Here is a 21,143-nt window from a genome sequence, read left to right on the forward strand (position 1 = left end):
ATTTTCCTTTCAGACCCACCTGGTACTCCTGATTACATTGATGTCACTAGGGAGACCATCACCCTGAAATGGAACCCCCCTCTGCGTGACGGAGGCAGTAAGATTGTGGCTTACAGCATTGAGAAGCGGCAAGGAAGTGCAGACCGTTGGCTCAGGTGTAACTTTACTGATGTCAGTGAGTGCCAGTACACAGTCACGGGGCTCAGTCCAGGTGACCGGTATGAATTCAGAGTGCTCGCAAGAAATGCTGTTGGTACCATCAGCCCACCTTCACAGTCTTCAGGCTATATCATGACCAGAGATGAAAATGGTAAGAATTATTTTTAATATGCTTGGGTATTGAAGCCAGATAGCTTCTGGCTGTACTAATGGGAAGTGGGAAGTCAAGGGGCAAAGAACTTGTGACTGAGGTCCTCACAGTCAATTCAGAACACTTATGTTCATACTCCAAGGTGGGAGGGTCTAAATTAAAGATCCAAATCTGGCAGACATACATAATCAATTGCTGAAAAGCATAGCACTCTACATTGCTCTTGGATAAGCAGCAGCAGCAAAATTGGAAAGGCACGGACTGTAATATTCCAATGCACAGAATAATTTCAAAATTAAAATGTGCCTCAAGTCGCTTGGCATACTATTAACATCACATATTAACCGTACCTTTCACCTTCATATATGTGCAAATATATATATATGATGCACTTATGGATAGTTACAGGAAAAATAAATTTGTCATTCATATAATAACTGCTATTTGGAGAATGACATTCTGTAAGGGAAATAATTTTATATTTCACAGACTTTTATAATTAGTACATTCAGGAGAGTACCAGAAAAGTATTTAGCTATATGGAAATTGATTTATATTTTCCTTTTTTAGTGGCTCCAACAATTGAATTTGGTGCTGAACACTTCGAAGGCGTTACTGTTAAAGCTGGAGAGAGCATTAGACTTAAAGCTCTAATCAGAGGACGTCCAGTACCTAAAGTGACATGGTTTAAGGATGGTAAAGAGATTGATAAAATGATGAGTATAGAAATAACTACAGCTATTGGACATAGTACAATCTTCATTAGAGATGCTGTCCGGGAACATCGTGGAGTCTACACAGTAGAAGCCAAAAATGCATCAGGCACTAAACGAGAAGATATTACCATCAGAGTACAAGGTACTGCACCAAGCACTTTCAGCACGCTTTTTTAAAAATAGTATTTTATTCTAAGTGTCAGCAAATTATAACTCTGAACCTTTGATATTGCAGACACACCAGGAAAAGTTGGTGGACCAATACGATTCACAAACATCACTGGAGAAAAAGTCACATTATGGTGGGAGCCTCCAGCTAATGATGGCTGTGCTTCTATTTCTCACTACATAATTGAAAAACGTGAAACCAGCAGGATTGCTTGGGCATTAGTTGAAGATAAATGTGAAGCTTGCAGCTATACAGCACTTAAATTAATTAAGGGCAATGAGTATCAGTTCCGTGTCTCTGCAGTGAACAAATTTGGAGTTGGCAGACCATTGGAGTCTGATCCAGTTATCGCACAAATACCTTACAGTAAGTTTCCACCTCCTTCTGCACAAATACCCATGGAGTTACCATCTTGTCCTTCTAATGACATTTTTCTTTGTTTTTAGCTCTCCCTGATGCACCAGGAACTCCAGAGCCTACGCATGTAACAGGAGACAGTATCACACTCACATGGGCAAGACCAGAGTCAGATGGTGGAAGCGAGATAAATGAGTACATTCTTGAAAGGAGAGAAAAGAAGAGCATGCGCTGGGTTAAAGTATCCAGCAAGAGGCCCATTACTGAGAACAGATACAGAGTAACTGGCCTTATTGAAGGCAATGAGTATGAGTTCCATGTCATGGCTGAAAACGCTGCAGGGGTTGGACCTCCAAGCGACGTCTCGAAGCTGATTAAATGCAGAGAACCAGTCAGCCCGCCAAGTGCTCCTAATGTTGTCAAGGTGACAGACACATCAAAAACTAGTGTAAGCTTAGAGTGGACAAAGCCAGTTTTTGATGGAGGCATGGAAATAATTGGGTACATCATTGAGATGTGCAAGGCTGATCTTGAAGCATGGCAGAAAGTCAATGCAGAGACTGTTATTGCTACTAAATATACTGTTGTTGATTTGGAGGCAGGAGAACACTATAAATTCAGAGTTAGTGCTGTCAATGGTGCTGGCAGAGGAGAAAGTTGCGAAGTTCCTGCTTCAGTCCAAACTGTGGACAGGCTTTCTGCACCTGAACTTGACATTGATGCAAACTTCAAGCAGACTCATATTGTAAGAGCAGGTGCAAGCATTCGTCTGTTTATTGCCTTCTCTGGAAGGCCAGTTCCTACTGCGGTGTGGTCCAAAGCAGATGCTAATCTTAGTTTGCGTGCTGACATTCAAACAACTGATTCATTCAGCACTTTGACTGTAGAGGAATGCAATAGAAATGATGCTGGCAAGTATGTCTTTACTGTGGAAAACAACAGTGGAAGCAAGTCCATTACATTTACTGTCAAGGTTTTGGACACACCTGGTCCACCAGGTCCTATTACCTTTAAAGATGTGACTCGAACATCTATTACTTTAATGTGGGATGCTCCTGTTCTGGACGGAGGTTCTCGTATCCACCACTATGTTGTGGAAAAACGTGAAGCAAGTCGTCGTAGCTGGCAAGTAGTGAGTTCAAAATGCACTCGGCAAATCTTTAAGGTCACAGATCTAGCAGAAGGTATGCCATATTACTACCGAGTATCAGCAGAAAATGAATATGGTGTAGGTGAACCCTGTGAATTAACAGAACCAGTTGTGGCCACAGAAGAACCTGCTCCACCTAAGAGACTAGATATTGTTGATACAACCAAATCTTCTGTAGTTTTAGCTTGGCTTAAACCTGATCATGATGGTGGTAGCCGTATTACTGGATACCTTCTTGAAATGAGACAAAAAGGATCTGACTCCTGGACTGGAGCTGGACAAACCAAGCAACTTACTTTCACCATTGAAGGCCTTGTGGAGAACACAGAATATGAGTTCCGGGTGAAGGCAAAGAATGATGCTGGCTACAGTGAGCCAAGAGAAGCTTTCTCTTCTGTTATCGTTAAGGAGCCACAGATTGAGCCAACAGCAGATCTCAGCGACATAAGCAGACAGCTTATAACATGCAAGGCTGGAAGCACCTTTACTATTGATATACCAATCAGTGGGCGCCCAGCTCCAAAAGTGACTTGGAAACTTGAGGAGATGAGGCTGAAGGAAACTGAAAGAGTGACCATCAAGACGACAAAAGACCGAACCACGCTGACTGTAAAAGACAGTATGAGAGGTGACTCTGGTAAATACTACCTTACACTTGAGAACACTGCTGGTGTGAAAACGTTTACTGTCACAGTGGTAGTCATAGGAAGGCCAGGTCCTGTCACTGGCCCAATTGAAATATCGTCTGTATCTGCTGAGTCCTGTGTGTTGACCTGGAAAGAACCTGAAGACGATGGTGGCAGTGACATTACAAACTACATTGTAGAGAAACGTGAATCTGGCACAACAGCATGGCAGCTGGTGAATTCCAGTGTGAAACGCACACAGATCAAAGTCAGTCATCTCACAAAATATCAAGAGTACAGTTTCCGAGTGAGCTCAGAAAATAGATTTGGTGTCAGCAAGCCAGTTGAATCAAAAACAGTAGTTGCTGAGCATCCATTTGGTAAGTGAAACACTTCTAAATTTGTTCTTTTCTTCTGACTAAGGTATTTAGAGTTACTAACATTTTCCTCCCCACCTTTTTCATGTCTAGTCCCACCAAGCCCACCCTCAAGGCCAGAAGTCTATTCTGTGTCTGCAAGTGCCATGGCCATTCGCTGGGAAGAACCCTATCATGATGGCGGCAGCAAAGTCATTGGATATTGGGTGGAAAAGAAGGAGCGCAACACCATCCTTTGGGTGAAGGAGAACAAAGTACCATGTTGTGACTGCAACTATAAAGTCACAGGGTTGGTGGAAGGCCTAGAATATCAATTCAGAACCTATGCTCTAAATGCTGCAGGTGTTAGCAAAGCTAGTGAAGCTTCCAGACCTGTAGTGGCTCAAAATCCAGTTGGTAAGTATTACTTTTAGAGTTATGTTGTTACTTAAGCTAAAATAGGATTGCATTTCTCATTTTTTTCTGCTTTATTCCTCCAGATCCACCAGGAAGACCAGAAGTAACAGATGTCACCAGATCTACAGTGTCACTGAGCTGGTCACCTCCACTTTATGATGGTGGAAGCAAAATAATCGGATATATTGTTGAGCGCAAACCATATAACGAATCTGGTGATGGACGTTGGCTGAAATGCAATTACACCATTGTCTCAGAAAACTTTTTTACTGTGACAGCTCTTAGTGAAGATGAAGCCTATGAATTCCGTGTACTAGCAAAGAATGCTGCTGGTGTGATTAGCAAAGGATCTGAATCAACTGGTGCTGTCATTTGCAAAGATGAATACAGTAAGGAATATTTACTTGGAACATTTAGAAACATGATGTTCTATTTTTAGTACTGTCATGTAATTTTTTTCCAAATCTCTTTTTCCAGCACCACCAAAGGCTGAACTTGATGCCAGACTGCAGGGAGAAGTTCTGAGCATTAGGGCTGGATCAGATCTTGTTCTTGATGCAGCCGTTGGTGGAAAACCAGAACCAAAAGTCTTCTGGTCCAAAGGTGACAGGGAACTGGAGCTATGTGAAAAGATATCTCTGCAATATACCAGCAAACGAGCTATTGCAATTATCAAGTTCTGTGACAGAAGTGATAGTGGAAAATATACCCTGACAGTTAAAAATGCCAGTGGGATGAAACAAATTTCTGTTGTTGTCAAAGTGCTTGGTATGTATCCCGTGATTAGTATTAATACTTAGTATACTGAAAAAAATCAGCATTCTTTTAAATGAGAAGCTTTTCCTTAGCCACTAATGACAGTATTTATTTTGATTCCTACACAGATTCACCAGGTCCATGTGCAGGCAAAATCACAGTTAGCAGAGTAACAGAGGAGAAATGTACTCTGGCATGGAACATTCCTGAGGAAGATGGAGGTGCAGAAATCACTCACTACATCATAGAAAGGCGTGAAACCAGCAGACTTCACTGGGTTATTGTTGAGGCTGAATGCCAGACTTTATCAACTGTGGTAACAAAACTTATTAAAAATAATGAATACATTTTCCGTGTGAGAGCTGTCAACAAATATGGACCAGGTGTTCCACTTGAATCAGAAACTGTGATTGCCAGGAATGCTTTCAGTGAGTGCTACTACCTTCCATTCTGCATCAGAATTTGTTGAATAATTCTCATGGATAAACAATGTGTTGAACAATCTTTTTTTTTCCTCACCTTTATAAAATAGCTATTCCAACACAGCCTGGTGCTCCTGAAGAAGTGACCGTTGGCAAGGAGCATATCATTATTCAGTGGTCGAAACCAGAATCGGATGGTGGCAGTGAGATTAAGGACTATCTTGTGGACAAACGAGAAAGGAAGAGTCTGCGCTGGACACGAGTGAATAGAGATTATACCATTTATGACACCAGACTGAAAGTCACTGGTCTCATGGAAGGGGGCCAGTACCAGTTCCGTGTCACTGCAGTGAATGCTGCTGGAAACAGTGAACCTAGCGAAGCTTCACAATACATGTTATGTAAAGAACCATCATGTAAGTTTCTATATTTAAAACATGTTTTGATGTTTATTTTTAATAATGGAGCATTAATTCACATTGACACTTTAACTAAGAAACCCATAACCACACATAAACTCACTGAACTAGATAGTATTGGAATAACTTAAAAACAGTTACAGTTCATATTAAATGCATTTCCTAGAATTAGCTGTCTGGAAATTGGTTTTGACTGTAAAATGTTTTCTGTACCAATATAAAATGCATTTTCTTTTTTTTCAAAGACACTCCTGCATCACCTTCAGTTCCAAGAGTTGTGGATACTACAATGCACAGCATCAGTTTAGCATGGTCAAAGCCCACATATGATGGTGGTGCTGACCTCTTAGGCTACGTTCTTGAAATGAAAGAAGAAGGTAGTGAACAGTGGTATCGAGCACATACAGCCGCCACTCTGAGGAATGCTGAGTTCACCGTGACTGGTCTTAAAACAAACCAGAAATACCAATTCCGAGTTGCTGCAACAAATGTGAATGGTATGAGTGAATTTAGTGAATCATCAGCAGAAATAGAACCTGTGGAAAGAATAGGTAATTTGAAAACCTAATATATATTTTAATGAACCTATATTTTCCTTTAGGACTTTTATAAGATTAACTAATTCCATATTTCTTATACCTTTCATCAGAAACACCTGAACTTGAGCTTGCTGATGATCTGAAGAAGACAGTTACAGTCAGAGCTGGTGGTTCCCTGCGCCTAATGGTCTCTGTATCTGGCAGACCTGCTCCTGTAATCACATGGAGCAAGCAGGGTGTTGACCTTGTGAGTCGAGGCATTATTGATACTACAGACAGCTACACTCTGCTTATTGTGGATAAAGTTAATCGGTATGATGCTGGAAAATACATCATTGAGGCTGAAAATCAATCAGGAAAAAAATCTGCAACTATTTCTGTGAAAGTGTATGGTAAGTACTGCTACAATTGTATATGAGCATTACAGTACTCTGCATGCTCATTGCTCAGAAATAAGTGTCATTAATTTCCAAATACATAATTTCTGGAGCTGTGGTAGTTTATAAATCAAATCCCAGCATTTTTGTTTTATGCAGAAGTAATTGTTGACTGTAAAATGAAAGGATCCAAAAAGGGGAAAAAAAAAATCTTGTTTGCTTGCTTGTTTTAGACACACCTGGTCCACCACCTGCAGTGAGAGTTAAGGAAGTATCAAAAGATTCTGTGACACTTACTTGGGACATTCCAGTCATTGATGGTGGAGCCCCAGTCAACAATTACATAATTGAGAAACGTGAAGCTTCCATGAGAGCTTACAAGACAGTCACTACCAAATGCAGCAAGACATTTTACAGAGTTGCTGGACTTCTGGAAGGAGCTTTGTATTATTTCAGAGTACTACCAGAAAATATTTACGGCATTGGTGAAGGCTGTGAAACATCTGATGCAGTACTGGTATCTGATGTCCCCATGGTACCACAAAAACTTGAAGTGATTGACACCACTAAATCAACTGTTACACTTGCCTGGGAGAAGCCACTGCATGATGGTGGCAGCAGATTGACTGGCTATGTCATCGAGGCCAGCAAAGCTGGAACAGAAAGATGGTTGAAGGTAGTGACACTGAAGCCTACTGTCTTCGAGCATACCATTATCTCTCTCAATGAAGGTGAACAGTACTTGTTCAGGGTCAGAGCACAGAATCAGAAGGGCGTGTCAGAACCACGTGAGATTGTCACAGCAGTGACAGTTCAAGACCGAAAAGGTAGGTATCTACTGTTGAAAACAATAGGGTCAAGCTTACACCAAAAGAATGTGATAGGTACAAAACAGGTATTTAAAATATCAATTATTTGGTTTCCTTAGTTCTACCAACAATTGACTTCAGTGGAATACCTCAGAAGACAATCCATGTACCTGCTGGCAAGCCCATTGAATTAGCCATTCCAATTGAAGGACGACCACCTCCAACTGCATCTTGGTTCTTTGCTGGTTCTAAACTAAAAGAATCAGAACGCATCAAAATGGAGACTTCTGCCAAAATGGCCAAACTAACTGTGCGTGAGACCACCATACATGACACAGGGGAGTATACACTTGAACTGAAGAACACAACTGGAACAGTTACTGATGCAGTAAAGGTTATAATCCTTGGTAAGAGTTCATCAAAATAATTGTCCATAACCTTCCTCCATTCAAACTTTTACATGAGAAATATGATTGGTTTTTTGCACCTGTTTTGTAAGCTTCTCTTTTCTTTTTTTCATTTTTTTCCCCTAGACAAGCCTGGACCTCCTATTGGACCTATCAGAATTGATGAAATTGATGCAAATTATGTGACCATCTCATGGGAGCCTCCTGAGCTGGATGGTGGAGCTGCCCTTAGTGGTTATGTGGTAGAACAGCGTGATGCTCACCGTCCTGGATGGCTGCCAGTTTCAGAATCAGTAACCCGGACAACATTTAAGTTCACCAGACTTGTTGAAGGTGCAGAATATGTGTTCCGTGTAGCTGCTACAAACCGCTTTGGAATTGGAGCTTACCTGCAGTCTGAAATTATAGAATGCAAGAGCAGAATCCGTAAGTCTTAATTTTTATTCAATGTCTATCTTTAAAATTAAAAATATATATTTAAATTGGCTTATATATCCACAGATATAATAGAATTTTCTAGATGTTGCTACTTCCTTTTGCCAGATAAAATTGTACATTATAATGCACAGTAATTGTGTTATTTTCCAGAGGAAAATATTCCATCCATAAATCTATATAGGTATTGTAGATGTAGTGCACAGAATATGGATGGTAAACTTGGATTTTCTGCTCAGGTCTACCATCAGTCTTGAAAAAGTTCTCTACCCCATTACAAAACAAGAAGTTTTACCTGATTTGTAAATTACTTCAGTACCTACTAATAAAAGAGTTTGATAAGACATTGATATTAAATTGTTATTCACAATATGCCACATCATACTGGTATATTAAGTCGTCTGACACTTTCTTCACTAATTCCATGTCATGTTTTTACAGGTATTCCTGGTCCTCCTGGCACTCCAGAAGTGTTTGATATCTCTCGAGATGGCATGACATTGACTTGGTATCCTCCAGAAGATGACGGTGACTCACAGATTACTGGTTATATTGTGGAACGCAAAGAAGTTAGAGCAGATAGATGGATCCGTGCAAATAAAGTTCCAGTCACCATGACTCGTTACCGTTCCACTGGGTTGGTTGAAGGATTGGAATATGAGCACCGGGTCACAGCAATCAATGCCAGAGGCACTGGGAAACCCAGCCGTCCTTCCAAGTCTGCTGTTGCCAGAGATCCAATTGGTAAGTAATTTCCTACAAATATTAAACACATGACGGTAGAAGGGAATGGCATTATGGTAGAATTAATTCTAATTTGGAAAATTTTCTGGGTGTACTAACAAATGAGATTCTGACTGGAGAAAACAAAGAAAATAATAGTGAAAATCTTTCTTTCAAAGTCTTCCTTTTTAAATTCACTATAGACTTATTAGAGAGTAAGTTGAAAGTTAGCATTTATTTCAGTTTTTGAATATTCTTAGAAACAAATCTCACATGCCTATCTGACCTTCTCTTCCAGCTCCTCCAGGTAAACCTCAGAATCCAAGAGTCACTGATACTACAAGAACATCTGTCTCCCTGGCTTGGAGTCCTCCAGAAGATGAAGGTGGTTCTAAAGTTACTGGCTACTTAATTGAGATGCAGAAGGTTGATCAATTTGAATGGACCAAATGCAATACTACACCAACCAAGATTCGGGAATACACCTTGACACATCTTCCTCAAGGTGCAGAGTACAGATTCCGAGTGCTAGCCTGTAATGCTGGCGGGCCAGGAGAACCTGCTGAAGTGCCAGGAACAGTCAAAATTACAGAAATGCTTGGTAAGACATTTCAAGCCTTAGCTCTTGTTGAAAGCTGTCCTAAAATTTTTTTTTGCCTAAAGCAGGTATGATATCATCTGTAGAAGGACATATCATGACATGTTATTTTTGTTTGCAGAATATCCTGACTATGAACTTGATGAAAAATACCAAGAAGGTCTCATGGTGAGACAAGGAGGAGTAATCAGGCTTACAATACCCATTAAGGGTAAGCCCATCCCAGTATGCAAATGGACAAAAGAAGGACAGGACGTCAGCAAGAGGGCCATGATTGCAACTTCTGAGACTCACACAGAACTTGTGATCAAAGATGCAGAAAGAGAAGATTCGGGCACCTATGATTTGGTCCTGGAAAACAAGTGCGGCAAAAAAGCCGTGTACATTAAAGTCAGAGTGATTGGCATTCCAAATCCACCAGAAGGACCACTTGAGTATGATGATATACAAGCTCGTTCTGTCAGAGTGAGCTGGAGACCTCCTACAGATGATGGTGGTGCAGATATCCTGGGTTATATTGTTGAGAGAAGAGAAGTACCGAAGACTGCCTGGTACACTGTTGACTCTAGAGTGAAAGGGACATCACTAGTGGTGAAAGGACTCAAAGAAAATGTGGAATATCACTTCCGTGTTTCTGCTGAAAACCATTTTGGTGTAAGCAAATCTCTCAAATCTGAAGAACCAGCAGTACCAAAGACACCTCTAAGTAAGTTTTCTTTTCAACTCAAAAAAAGAGAGAAATTAATTACTACATTATGATCTAAAAGTGCGACAATATATGCAGAAATATTAATGCTGTGTCACTGTTATTTTTTTATTGTTATTATTACCATTTTTAACAGATCCGCCAGAGCCTCCAAACAACCCACCTGAAGTCCTTGATGTTACAAAAAGTTCTGTCAACTTGTCCTGGTCCAGACCTAAAGATGATGGTGGTTCTCGTGTAACTGGCTACTATATTGAACGGAAAGAGACGTCTACAGAAAAATGGGTCCGGCATAATAAGACACAGATTACCACTACAATGTACACAGTCACAGGACTTGTTCCAGATGCTGAATATCAATTCCGTGTCATTGCTCAAAATGACATTGGTGAAAGTGAAGCAAGTCCTGCTTCTGAACCAGTTGTATGCAAGGATCCATTCGGTAAGATAATGATCGCATTAACAGATCTTTTGAAGAGCAGCTTAATGACATTTTGAGAAAAACTGATTTTCTGTTTTATTTTAATTTTCAGACAAACCAAGCCAACCTGGAGAAATTGAGATCACTTCTATCTTCAAGGACAGCATTACATTAGAATGGGAACGACCTGAAAGTGATGGTGGCAAAGAGATCCTTGGCTATTGGGTTGAATATCGCCAGTCTGGAGAAAGCACCTGGAAAAAATGCAATAAGGAACGGATCAAGGACAGGCAGTTTACAGTAGGAGGTTTACTAGAGGCCACAGAATATGAGTTCCGTGTTTTTGCAGAAAATCAGACTGGCCTCAGCAGACCTCGAAGGACTGCTATGGCAGTGAAAACTAAATTAACATGTAAGCAAAAATACACTGTCACATTTACTGTTGTAATATTGTTGTAATATTGGTACGTCATAAACCATGATGCTGCATTTAAGATGCTTCCTATTTTGTTTTATGTGATATTTGCTAACATGACTATCCCAAAGGACAGTCTCTCAAGAGGATCAAGTATAAATGAAAACTAATTTACAGTAATACAGTAATAGAGGCAAATGTCATAGTAATAATCATTATTTTCTTCTTATTTTCTTTATCACAGCTGGAGAAGCACCTGCCATTAAAAAAGAAATGCAGGATGTTACAACTAAACTGGGTGAGGCGGCTCAGCTGACATGCCAGATTGTTGGGAGACCTTTGCCTGATATTAAATGGTACCGCTTTGGCAAAGAGCTGGTACAAAGCAGAAAATACAAAATGTCGTCTGATGGACGCAATCATACGCTGACAGTAATGACAGATGAACAGGAGGATGAAGGTCTCTACACTTGTATGGCTACCAATGATGTTGGAGAAATTGAAACTAGTGGCAAGCTATTATTGCAGGCTCCTCCTCAGTTCCACCCTGGCTTCCCATTGAAAGAGAAATACTATGCAGGTGCAGGTGGCACCCTCCGCCTTCATGTTGTGTATATTGGCCGGCCAGTACCAGCAATAACTTGGTTCCATGGCAACAAGCCTTTGAGAGGATCAGAAACTATTACTATTGAGAACACAGAACAGTATACTCATCTTGCTATTAAGAATGTCCAGCACAAGACTCACGCTGGGAAGTACAAAGTACAACTCAGTAACACATTTGGAACAGTTGACACTGTACTTAATGTGGAAATACAAGGTAATTAATTTTCTTTTCAGTATTTTGTGGAATTTTTTTTTCAAATATTGACTGGAAATACAAATAAAAAATTTGTGCTTTTTCTTGTACAGATAAACCAGATAAACCAGTAGGACCAATTGTTATAGAGTCTATACTGAAGAATTCTGTGGTGATAAGCTGGAAACCACCAGAAGACGATGGAGGTGTTATGATAACCAATTACATCATAGAGAAACGTGAAGCCAAGGAAGGAGCAGAATGGCAACTTGTGTCTTCAAGTATTTCAGGCACAACCTGTAGAATTGTTAACCTAACTGAAAATGCAGGCTATTATTTCCGTGTTTCTGCTCAGAATATGTACGGCATTAGTGAAGCACTGGAGGTCTCATCAATAGTTTTTATAAAGCCTCCATTCGGTAAGTAGAGCCTAAAATATGAATGCCTTTATGCTCCTGTGTTTTCATTTAAGCCCAGCCCCACACAGCTGTTTGATCACTGCCCCACCTCTTGGATCAGGGGAGAATTAGAAGGGTAAAAGCTGAAAAACTCTTGGGTTGAGATAAAGACAATTTAATAGGAAAAGGGAAAGCTGCTTACACTAGCAATGCAAAACAAGGAATTCATTCCCTGCTTTCCATGTGTTCAGCCATCTCCAGGAGAGCAGGGCCCCCATCACACGTAACAGTGGCTTGGGAAGACAAGTGCCATCACTTCAAATGTCCCACCCTTCCCCCCTTTTATTACTGAGCATGGTGTCATATGTCTGGAATATCCCTTTGGTCAGCTGGGCTCACCTGTCCTGGCTGTGTCTCCTCTCACCTTCCCAGGCACCCCCAACTTCTCACCAGTATGGAAGTGAGAAAAAGAAGAAATGGCCTTGTCTCTGTGTAAGCTCTGCTCAGCAATAACAAAGACATGTCTGTATTATCGACCTTGTGTTCAGCACAAATCCAAAACAGCCCCATAGTAGCCATTGTGAAGAAAGTTAACTCTACCCCAGCCAAAACCAGCATACCCTGTAATTAATTAGTAAGGCAAGCTCACTTCAGTTTTTGAACTTTGTTATTCTTTACAGATAAACCAGGACAACCTGGCCAGCCAGTAGCAAGTGCTGTCACAAAGGATTCTTGCGTTGTCTCATGGAAACCACCTGCAAGTGATGGCGGTGCAAAGATTAGAACTTACTATCTTGAGAAGCGTGAGAAAAAACAAAACAAGTGGATTTCTGTAACAACAGATGAAATTCGTGAAACAGTCTACTCTGTGAAAGATCTTATTGAAGGTCTTGAATACGAGTTCCGTGTAAAATGTGAAAATCTTGGTGGTGAAAGTGAGTGGAGTGAGGTATCTGAACCAGTCATTCCAAAATCTGATGTACCAATTAAAGCTCCACATTTCAAGGAAGAACTAAGGAATCTGAATGTGAAATTTCAAGCTAATGCCACATTTGTCTGCAAAGTCACTGGCCATCCTAAGCCAATTGTCAAGTGGTACAGACAGGGCAAAGAAATCATGCCAGATGGGGAAAAGATCAAGATACAGGAATTCAAGGGAGGATATTACCAGCTGGTCATCACAAATGTAACAGATGATGATGCCACAGTATATCAAGTTAGAGCTACCAACCAAGGAGGATCTGTGTCTGGCACTGCCTCTCTGGATGTTGAAGGTGAATGAAGGGTCTTGATAATCAAGACAAATTCATTTTAATTTTGAATATTTAGACTGTTGATGCTCTTCTCATGTGCTTTTGCTTACATGTTTTTTCTTCCTCTTTCTATTCCAGTTCCTGCAAAGATTCATTTGCCCAAAAACTTGGAAGGCATGGGAGCTGTTCACGCTCTCCGAGGGGAAGTGGTGAGCATCAAGATTCCATTCAGTGGCAAGCCACCCCCTGTGATCACATGGCAGAAGGGACAAGATCTCATCGATACTAATGGACACTACCAAGTCATTGTTACACGGTCATTCACATCTCTTGTTTTCCCAAATGGTGTTGACAGAAAAGATGCAGGGTTTTACATTGTTTGTGCCAAAAACAGATTTGGAATTGATCAAAAAACAGTTGAATTAGATGTGGCTGATGTGCCTGATCCACCAAGAGGTTTGAAGGTAACTGACATTTCAAGGGATTCAGTCAACTTAACCTGGAATGAACCAGCTACTGATGGTGGAAGCAGGATCATAAACTACATTGTTGAGAAACGTGCTACAACAGCAGAGCGATGGATTCGTGTTGCACAAGCTCGTGATACACGATACACAGTGGTGAACCTATTTGGCAAGACCACCTACCAGTTCCGTGTAATTGCAGAGAACAAGTTTGGCCAAAGTCAGCCTTCTGAACCTACTGATCCAATTGTAACAAAGGAAGATAAGACCAGAGTATTGAACTATGATGAAGAAGTTGATGAAACCAGAGAAATTACGGCAGCTAAAGCAGGTCACTATTCTACAAAGGAGCTCTATGACAAATACATGATTGCAGAAGAGCTTGGACGTGGGCAGTTTGGCATTGCGCACCGCTGTGTTGAGGCAGCTTCAAAAAAGACTTACCTAGCCAAATTTGTCAAAGTAAAGGGTGCAGACCAAGTTTTGGTAAAGAAAGAAATTTCCATCCTAAACATTGCTAGGCACCGAAATATCCTGTATCTTCATGAGTCATTTGAGAGCCTAGAAGAGTTGGTCATGATCTTTGAATTCATTTCTGGCGTTGACATCTTTGAAAGAATTAGCACAGCTTCATTTGAACTTAATGAAAGAGAAATAGTAAATTACGTACGCCAGGTCTGTGATGCACTAGAATTTTTACATCGTCATAGCATTGGACATTTTGATATTAAACCAGACAATATTATTTACTTCACAAGAAGAAGCTCTGTAATTAAAATTGTTGAATTTGGTCAGGCCAGACAGTTGAGGCCTGGAGACAGCTTTAGACTCCAGTTCACTTCTCCTGAATATTATGCGCCTGAAGTACATCACCATGACTTGGTCAGCACAGCTACGGACATGTGGTCAGTTGGTGCTCTAACATACATACTTCTCAGTGGCCTTAACCCTTTCATTGCTGAAACAAACCAACAAGTTATTGAAAATATTCTAAATGCTGAATACAGCTTTGAGGATGAAGCATTCAAAGACATAAGCATCGAAGCCATGGACTTCATTGATCGCCTACTAGTAAAGGAAAGAAAATCTAGGATGACAGCTGCTGAAGCGCTTAATCATGTGTGGCTAAAACAGCAGACGGAAAAGACCAGCACCAAAACTATTAAGACCTTAAGGCACAGGCGTTACTATCAAACTCTAGTAAAGAAGGAGTGGAACACAGTTGTGTCAGTAGCCCGCATTTCCTGTGGAGGCGCAATTAGATCCCAGAAAGGCATAACAGTGGCTAAAGTTAAAGTTGCCCCAATAGACATTGGGCCTATTGCTGGGCAGATAAAGCATAATGTTGCAGAAGAAGGAGGCCATGCCAAATATGTATGTACGATTGAAAACTATGATGAGTCCACACAAGTCACATGGTACTTTGGTATGAGGCAATTAGAAAGCAATGAGAAATACGAAATCAAATATGAAGATGGTGTGGCAACCATGTATGTCAAAGACGTTTCTAAAACAGATGATGGTACCTACAGATGCAAGGTGGTGAATGATTATGGTGAGGACAGCTCTTATGCAGAACTTTTTGTTAAAGGTGTGAGAGAAATTTCTGAGCACTACAGATGCAGAACTGTTAGAAAAGTGAAACGACGGGTTGATACTATGAGACTATTAGAGCATCCCCCAGAATTTACTCTGCCTTTGTATAACCGCACTGCCTATGTTGGAGAAAATGTCAGGTTTGGAGTAACTATAACAGTTCACCCAGAACCTCGTGTAACATGGTACAAATCAGGCCAGAAAATCAAACCTGGGGATGATGATAGGAAGTATACTTTCGAATCAGATAAGGGTCTTTATCAACTTGTCATCAATAATGTCACTGAAGAGGATGATGCTGAATACAGTATTGTGGCACGCAATAGATATGGTGAAGACAGCTGCAAAGCTAAACTGACTGTGATTCCGCATCCCCCTCCAGCAGATGCCACGCTCAGGCCAATGTTTAAAAGACTGCTGGCAAATGCTGAATGTCAAGAAGGCCAAAATGTCAGTTTTGAGATCAGGGTATCTGGTGTGCCAAAACCAACGTTGACATGGGAGAAAGATGGTCAACCTCTATCCTTTGGTCCCAACTTTGATATAATTCATGAAGGTTTAGATTACTATGCTTTGCACATCAGAGATACTTTACCAGAAGACAGTGGCTACTACAGAGTAACTGCTACAAACAGTGCTGGATCTACAAGCTGTCAGGCTTATCTAAAAGTTGAACGCTTGAAATACGTCAAGCGTGAGTACAAGACAGAAGAAGAGCGGGAGAAACATGTACAGAGGCAAATTGACAAGACCTTACGAATGGCAGAAATCCTTTCTGGGGTTGAAGCTGTTCCATTGACACAAACTGCACAAGAGGCTCTCAGAGAAGCTGCTATCTTATATAAACCAGCTGTTAGCACAAAGACCGTTAAAGGTGAATATGAAGTTCAGAAAGAAGAAAAGAAGGAGAAGGAGGAAAGGAGACTTCGTATGCCATATGAGATCCCAGAGCCTCGCAAACATGCTGCTCTTGAGGAAGATCAGCAAATTAAACACTTTGTGCCTCTGTCAGACATGAAGTGGTACAAGAGGCTGCGAGACCAGTATGAAATGCCAGGAAAACTTGAGAGGACTGTTCAGAAACGCCAGAAACGCATACGTCTTTCCAGGTGGGAGCAATTCTATGTGATGCCGCTGCCTCGCATTTCTGATCAGTACAAGCCTAAATGGCGCATACCAAAGCTGACACAAGACGATCTTGAAATTGTGAGACCAGCACGCCGGCACACCCCATCTCCAGAGTATGAATATCACTATAGACCAAGAAGGCGCTCACTTGGTGACTTGTCTGATGAGGAATTGCTCATGCCGATAGATGACTACCTTGCCATGAAGAGAACTGAAGAGGAAAGACTGCGCCTTGAAGAGGAGCTGGAGTTGGGCTTTTCTGCTTCCCCACCAAGTAGAAGCCCCCCACGCTTTGAACTGTCTGCCCTTCGATATTCTACTGCAGGAGCACAGGTCAGTTCAGAGGAAGAAAGTAAAAGAGAGCTGAGGTATTCAAGCTATCACATTCCAACTAAAGCTGAGACAAGTGCAAGCTATGCAGAGCTTCGTCAACGTCACGACAGGGCTGCCTACAGACCACCTAAACAAAAGCAAAGAATAATGGATGAGCGGGAGGATGAAGAATTGCTCCGGCCTGTTGGCACTGATCAGCGACTCTCTGGGTACAGGAGTGAGCTTAAATATATGGCAGAGGAAGAAAAGAGTAGACTCAGGAGAAGGAGGGAAAGAGAAATAACGGAGATCACATCAGAAGAAGAAGAAGAAATAGAAATGGTGCAATATGCTCGCAGGGAATTTTCACCCTCCTCTAAATTACTTAGGAGAAGAAGATCCCTGTCTCCAACTTACATTGAGTTGATGCGTCCTGTATCTGAATTAATTCGACCTCGCTCACGGCCTCCTGAAGAAAGTGAGAGAAGATCCCCAACACCAGAGAGAACTCGACCACGCTCACCTAGCCCAGTTGGTAGTGAAAGATCTCTCTCCCGGTTTGAGAGGATGGCAAGATTTGATATATTTTCTAGATACGAGTCCATGAAATCTGCTCTGAAAACTCAAAAAACGATGGAAAGGAAATATGAAGTTCTGACTCAGCAGCCTTTCACCCTAGACCACGCTCCTCGCATTACGCTGAGGATGCGCTCACACCGGGTGCCATGTGGCCATAATACCAGGTTCATTCTCAATGTCCAGTCAAAACCAACCGCCGAAGTGAAGTGGTACCACAATGGTATTGAGCTGCAAGAGAGCAGTAAGATACACTTCACCAATACCAGTGGTGTATTAACTCTGGAGATTCTCGACTGCCACATTGATGACAGTGGAACATACCGAGCTGTATGCACAAACTACAAAGGGGAATGCTCTGATTATGCAACACTAGATGTTACTGGAGGAGATTACACTACATACTCTTCCCAGAGGAGAGATGAAGAAGTACCAAGGTCAATTTTGCCTGACTTGACAAAAACAGAAGCATATGCAATCTCCTCGTTTAAGAAAGCATCTGAAACAGAAGCAAGTTCCTCAGTAAGAGAGGTCAAATCAGAAGTGTCATCAACAAGAGAATCACTTTTATCTTATGAACACTATGCTGCTTCTGAAGAAAAAGTCACTGCAGCTGAAAGAAAATCACTGGAAGAAAGGACTTCACACAAAGCATTTAAAAGCACTCTGCCAGCAACAATCCTTACAAAGCCACGGTCAATCACAGTTTCTGAAGGGGAGACTGCAAGATTTTCCTGTGATGTTGATGGTGAACCAGCACCAACAATAACATGGCTCCGTGCAGGTCAGCCTATTGTTTCTTCAAGGCGCTTCCAGGTAACACGAACACAGTACAAGTCTACCTTTGAAATTTCTTCCGTCCAGATATCAGATGAAGGAAGTTACACTGTTGTGGTGGAAAACTCCGAAGGAAGACAGGAAGCCCACTTTACTTTGACCATTCAAAGAACAAAAATTCCTGAAAAAGCAATTACATCACCTCCAAGGATCAAATCTCCTGAGCCTCGTGTAAAGTCACCAGAGCCAGTTAAGTCTCCTAAACGAGTGAAATCTCCTGAACCCATCAGCAGTCCCCCAAAAGCTAAGTCACCACCTGCAGACAAAATGGTAACCGAGAAAGTACAGTTACCAACTGCTTCTCCACCAAAGATTAAACAACATCTGAAAGCAGAAACTCTTGGAGATAAAGTAAAGTTATCCTGTGCAGTTGAAAGCAATGTTTTAAGTGTCAGAGAAGTGGCTTGGTATAAGGATGGTAAAAAACTGAAAGAAGACCATCATTTCAAGTTTCATTATGCAGCAGATGGCACTTATGAGCTCAAAATCCAAGAGCTCATGGAATCTGATAAAGGAGAATATACCTGTGAAATTATTGGGGAAGGAGGTGTTTCAAAAACTAACTTCCAGTTTACTGGCCAAGTATTTAAAAATATCTATTCCCAGGTAAGAGGTGCAACTGAATCTCATAAAACAGTTCAGAAAGAAGATGAGTTACTTATGGTTTCTAGCCAGAAGAAATCAGTAGTGGCAACTGAAGAGAAATCTGCAGTTCAAGAAGTCATTAAAAAGTCAGTTGTTACAGAAGATGTCAGACAAATGAAAGCAGAAATTACAGCTTCTTCAACCAAAATGACAATGTCTGAAGGGCAAAAAGTGACAGTGAAGGCCAACATTCCTGGTGCCTCTGAAGTAAAATGGGTGCTGAATGGAATGGAGCTGAGAAATTCAGATGATTACAGATATGGCGTTTCTGGAACTGATCACACGCTAACTATCAAAAAGGCCAGTAATAAGGATGAAGGTATACTCACCTGTGAGGGTAAAACTGATGAAGGCATTATTAAATGCCAGTATGTTGTGACCCTTTCTAAAGAGCGCTCCAGTGAACCAGCATTCATCATGCAGCCGAAGTCTCAAAATGTCAATGAAGGACAAGATGTGTTGTTCACCTGTGAAGTCTCTGGGGAGCCTTCTCCTGAAGTTGAGTGGTTAAAGAATAATCAACCTGTAAGTAATCATTTAATATGTTTACTTGAAAAAATAGAATTATTCATAAAATTTATCTTAATGAAACCATTTTTGTTCCCTTCCTTAGATTGCAGTTTCATCGCATCTCAGAGTATCTCGCTCTAAAAATATATATTCTCTTGAGATTCGAAATGCCACAGTGAGTGACACTGGAAAATACACAGTCAAGGCAAAAAATTATCATGGGCAGTGTTCTGCTACAGCATCTTTGACTGTACTCCGTAAGTTTGCTCTTCAGATCTTGTGTTCAGAATAGTCACAACTTTTTGCTGTGGTGTGTCTACTAAAATGACTTACAATAAAATCCACTGGCAGTGTTGACTTCAGTATTTTAAGATGTTCATCTTTTTTTTTAAATATTACATATACAGCCCTAAAACAGCATTAGAAATCTTTTTAACACCCTGAGTAGCACAGAGGTGCTCTGTTACATCAACAGGTGCATGGTAAAAGAAAGCTATGAGCATTTGTTCTCGGATGAGTGTGTTAAGACCTTGGTGCTGGCAATTATTCCTTCTTCTAAAAGGAAAAAAAAATCTATTTACTAAAAAAATCTGTTACAATAAAATGAAGTCATTCCACAGTTAAAGATTTTTATGGCAATTTAATAGAACTGGGTTTACTATTTTATTAGCTATACCATATCCCAGTTCCTAGCATCAAGGTGTGGTGGTGATTTGCTTGCATGACTGTGTGTGGGTTTAAAGCAAAGCTGCAGTGATTGAGCTTTCCTGTTGCCCTTTACAGCTACAAAACAATGCAGTGAAATACAGATTTTACTATTCTGTGTTTTTAAGAGCTTGAAAACGTTTCACAGCTTCTACAAATATCAAATGAGCACACACAATTAATTTCTCAGTGTCATGGTTCTAATAAGAAACACTGTGTGATGACCTGTTTTTTCTTAAGTATGTATGGTTTTCCTTGAAGCTCATACATACTGTAAGTTTTTGCCTATTTTTTAATTTCTAAATTACTGTTTGTGATTTCGATATCTTGACTCAAATGATTGTAAACAAGTGTATACTCCACTGCAGTTTTCCATTGAAAGCAAAGTATGCCATCTTCATTTCTGTAAAATTAACCATACAGAACTGCATGACTTTGTTAGTTAATGTGATGTTGTTGCTTTTTCCTTCTATGTTTGCAATGCTCCTCAGCTCTAGTTGAAGAACCTCCGAAAGAGGTAGTATTGAAGACCAGTGGCGACGCAAGCATGCACGAAAGTTTTTCTTCTCAGTCCTTTCAAATGGCTTCTTCTAAACAAGAGGCTTCATTCAGCAGTTTCAGCAGTAGCAGCATGACTGAAATGAAATTTGAAAGCATGTCTGCCAAAAGCATGTCCTCCATGAAAGAATCCTTTGTAGAGATGAGCTCCAGCAGTATTATGGGGAAATCTAGCATGGCTCAACTGGAGAGTTCAACTAGTAAAATGCTTAAATCAGGTCTGAGAGGTGAGCA

The 21,143-nt window shown here is 40.8% G+C and overlaps 1 protein-coding gene across 1 annotated transcript in view; it reads left to right on the forward strand.

Annotated features, from left to right (window-relative positions):
- TTN (titin) overlaps positions 1-21,143 on the forward strand; it is a 235,893-nt gene that overhangs the window by 213,365 nt on the left and 1,385 nt on the right. The window contains exons 233-257 of the mRNA XM_058028137.1: positions 14-310; positions 881-1,168; positions 1,262-1,561; positions 1,642-3,708; positions 3,799-4,101; positions 4,185-4,490; positions 4,579-4,869; positions 4,986-5,285; positions 5,390-5,695; positions 5,944-6,249; positions 6,348-6,629; positions 6,848-7,441; positions 7,543-7,830; positions 7,957-8,256; positions 8,707-9,009; positions 9,287-9,589; positions 9,708-10,292; positions 10,429-10,734; positions 10,826-11,125; positions 11,373-11,948; positions 12,041-12,346; positions 13,006-13,599; positions 13,717-19,661; positions 19,750-19,903; positions 20,843-21,136. Of these exons, the coding sequence (XP_057884120.1) occupies positions 14-310; positions 881-1,168; positions 1,262-1,561; positions 1,642-3,708; positions 3,799-4,101; positions 4,185-4,490; positions 4,579-4,869; positions 4,986-5,285; positions 5,390-5,695; positions 5,944-6,249; positions 6,348-6,629; positions 6,848-7,441; positions 7,543-7,830; positions 7,957-8,256; positions 8,707-9,009; positions 9,287-9,589; positions 9,708-10,292; positions 10,429-10,734; positions 10,826-11,125; positions 11,373-11,948; positions 12,041-12,346; positions 13,006-13,599; positions 13,717-19,661; positions 19,750-19,903; positions 20,843-21,136 (15,894 nt within the window). The remainder of the gene's footprint in view (positions 1-13; positions 311-880; positions 1,169-1,261; positions 1,562-1,641; positions 3,709-3,798; positions 4,102-4,184; positions 4,491-4,578; positions 4,870-4,985; positions 5,286-5,389; positions 5,696-5,943; positions 6,250-6,347; positions 6,630-6,847; positions 7,442-7,542; positions 7,831-7,956; positions 8,257-8,706; positions 9,010-9,286; positions 9,590-9,707; positions 10,293-10,428; positions 10,735-10,825; positions 11,126-11,372; positions 11,949-12,040; positions 12,347-13,005; positions 13,600-13,716; positions 19,662-19,749; positions 19,904-20,842; positions 21,137-21,143) is intronic.

The sequence above is a fragment of the Melospiza georgiana genome, chromosome 7, assembly GCF_028018845.1.
Source record: "Melospiza georgiana isolate bMelGeo1 chromosome 7, bMelGeo1.pri, whole genome shotgun sequence".
Lineage (NCBI taxonomy): Eukaryota > Metazoa > Chordata > Aves > Passeriformes > Passerellidae > Melospiza > Melospiza georgiana.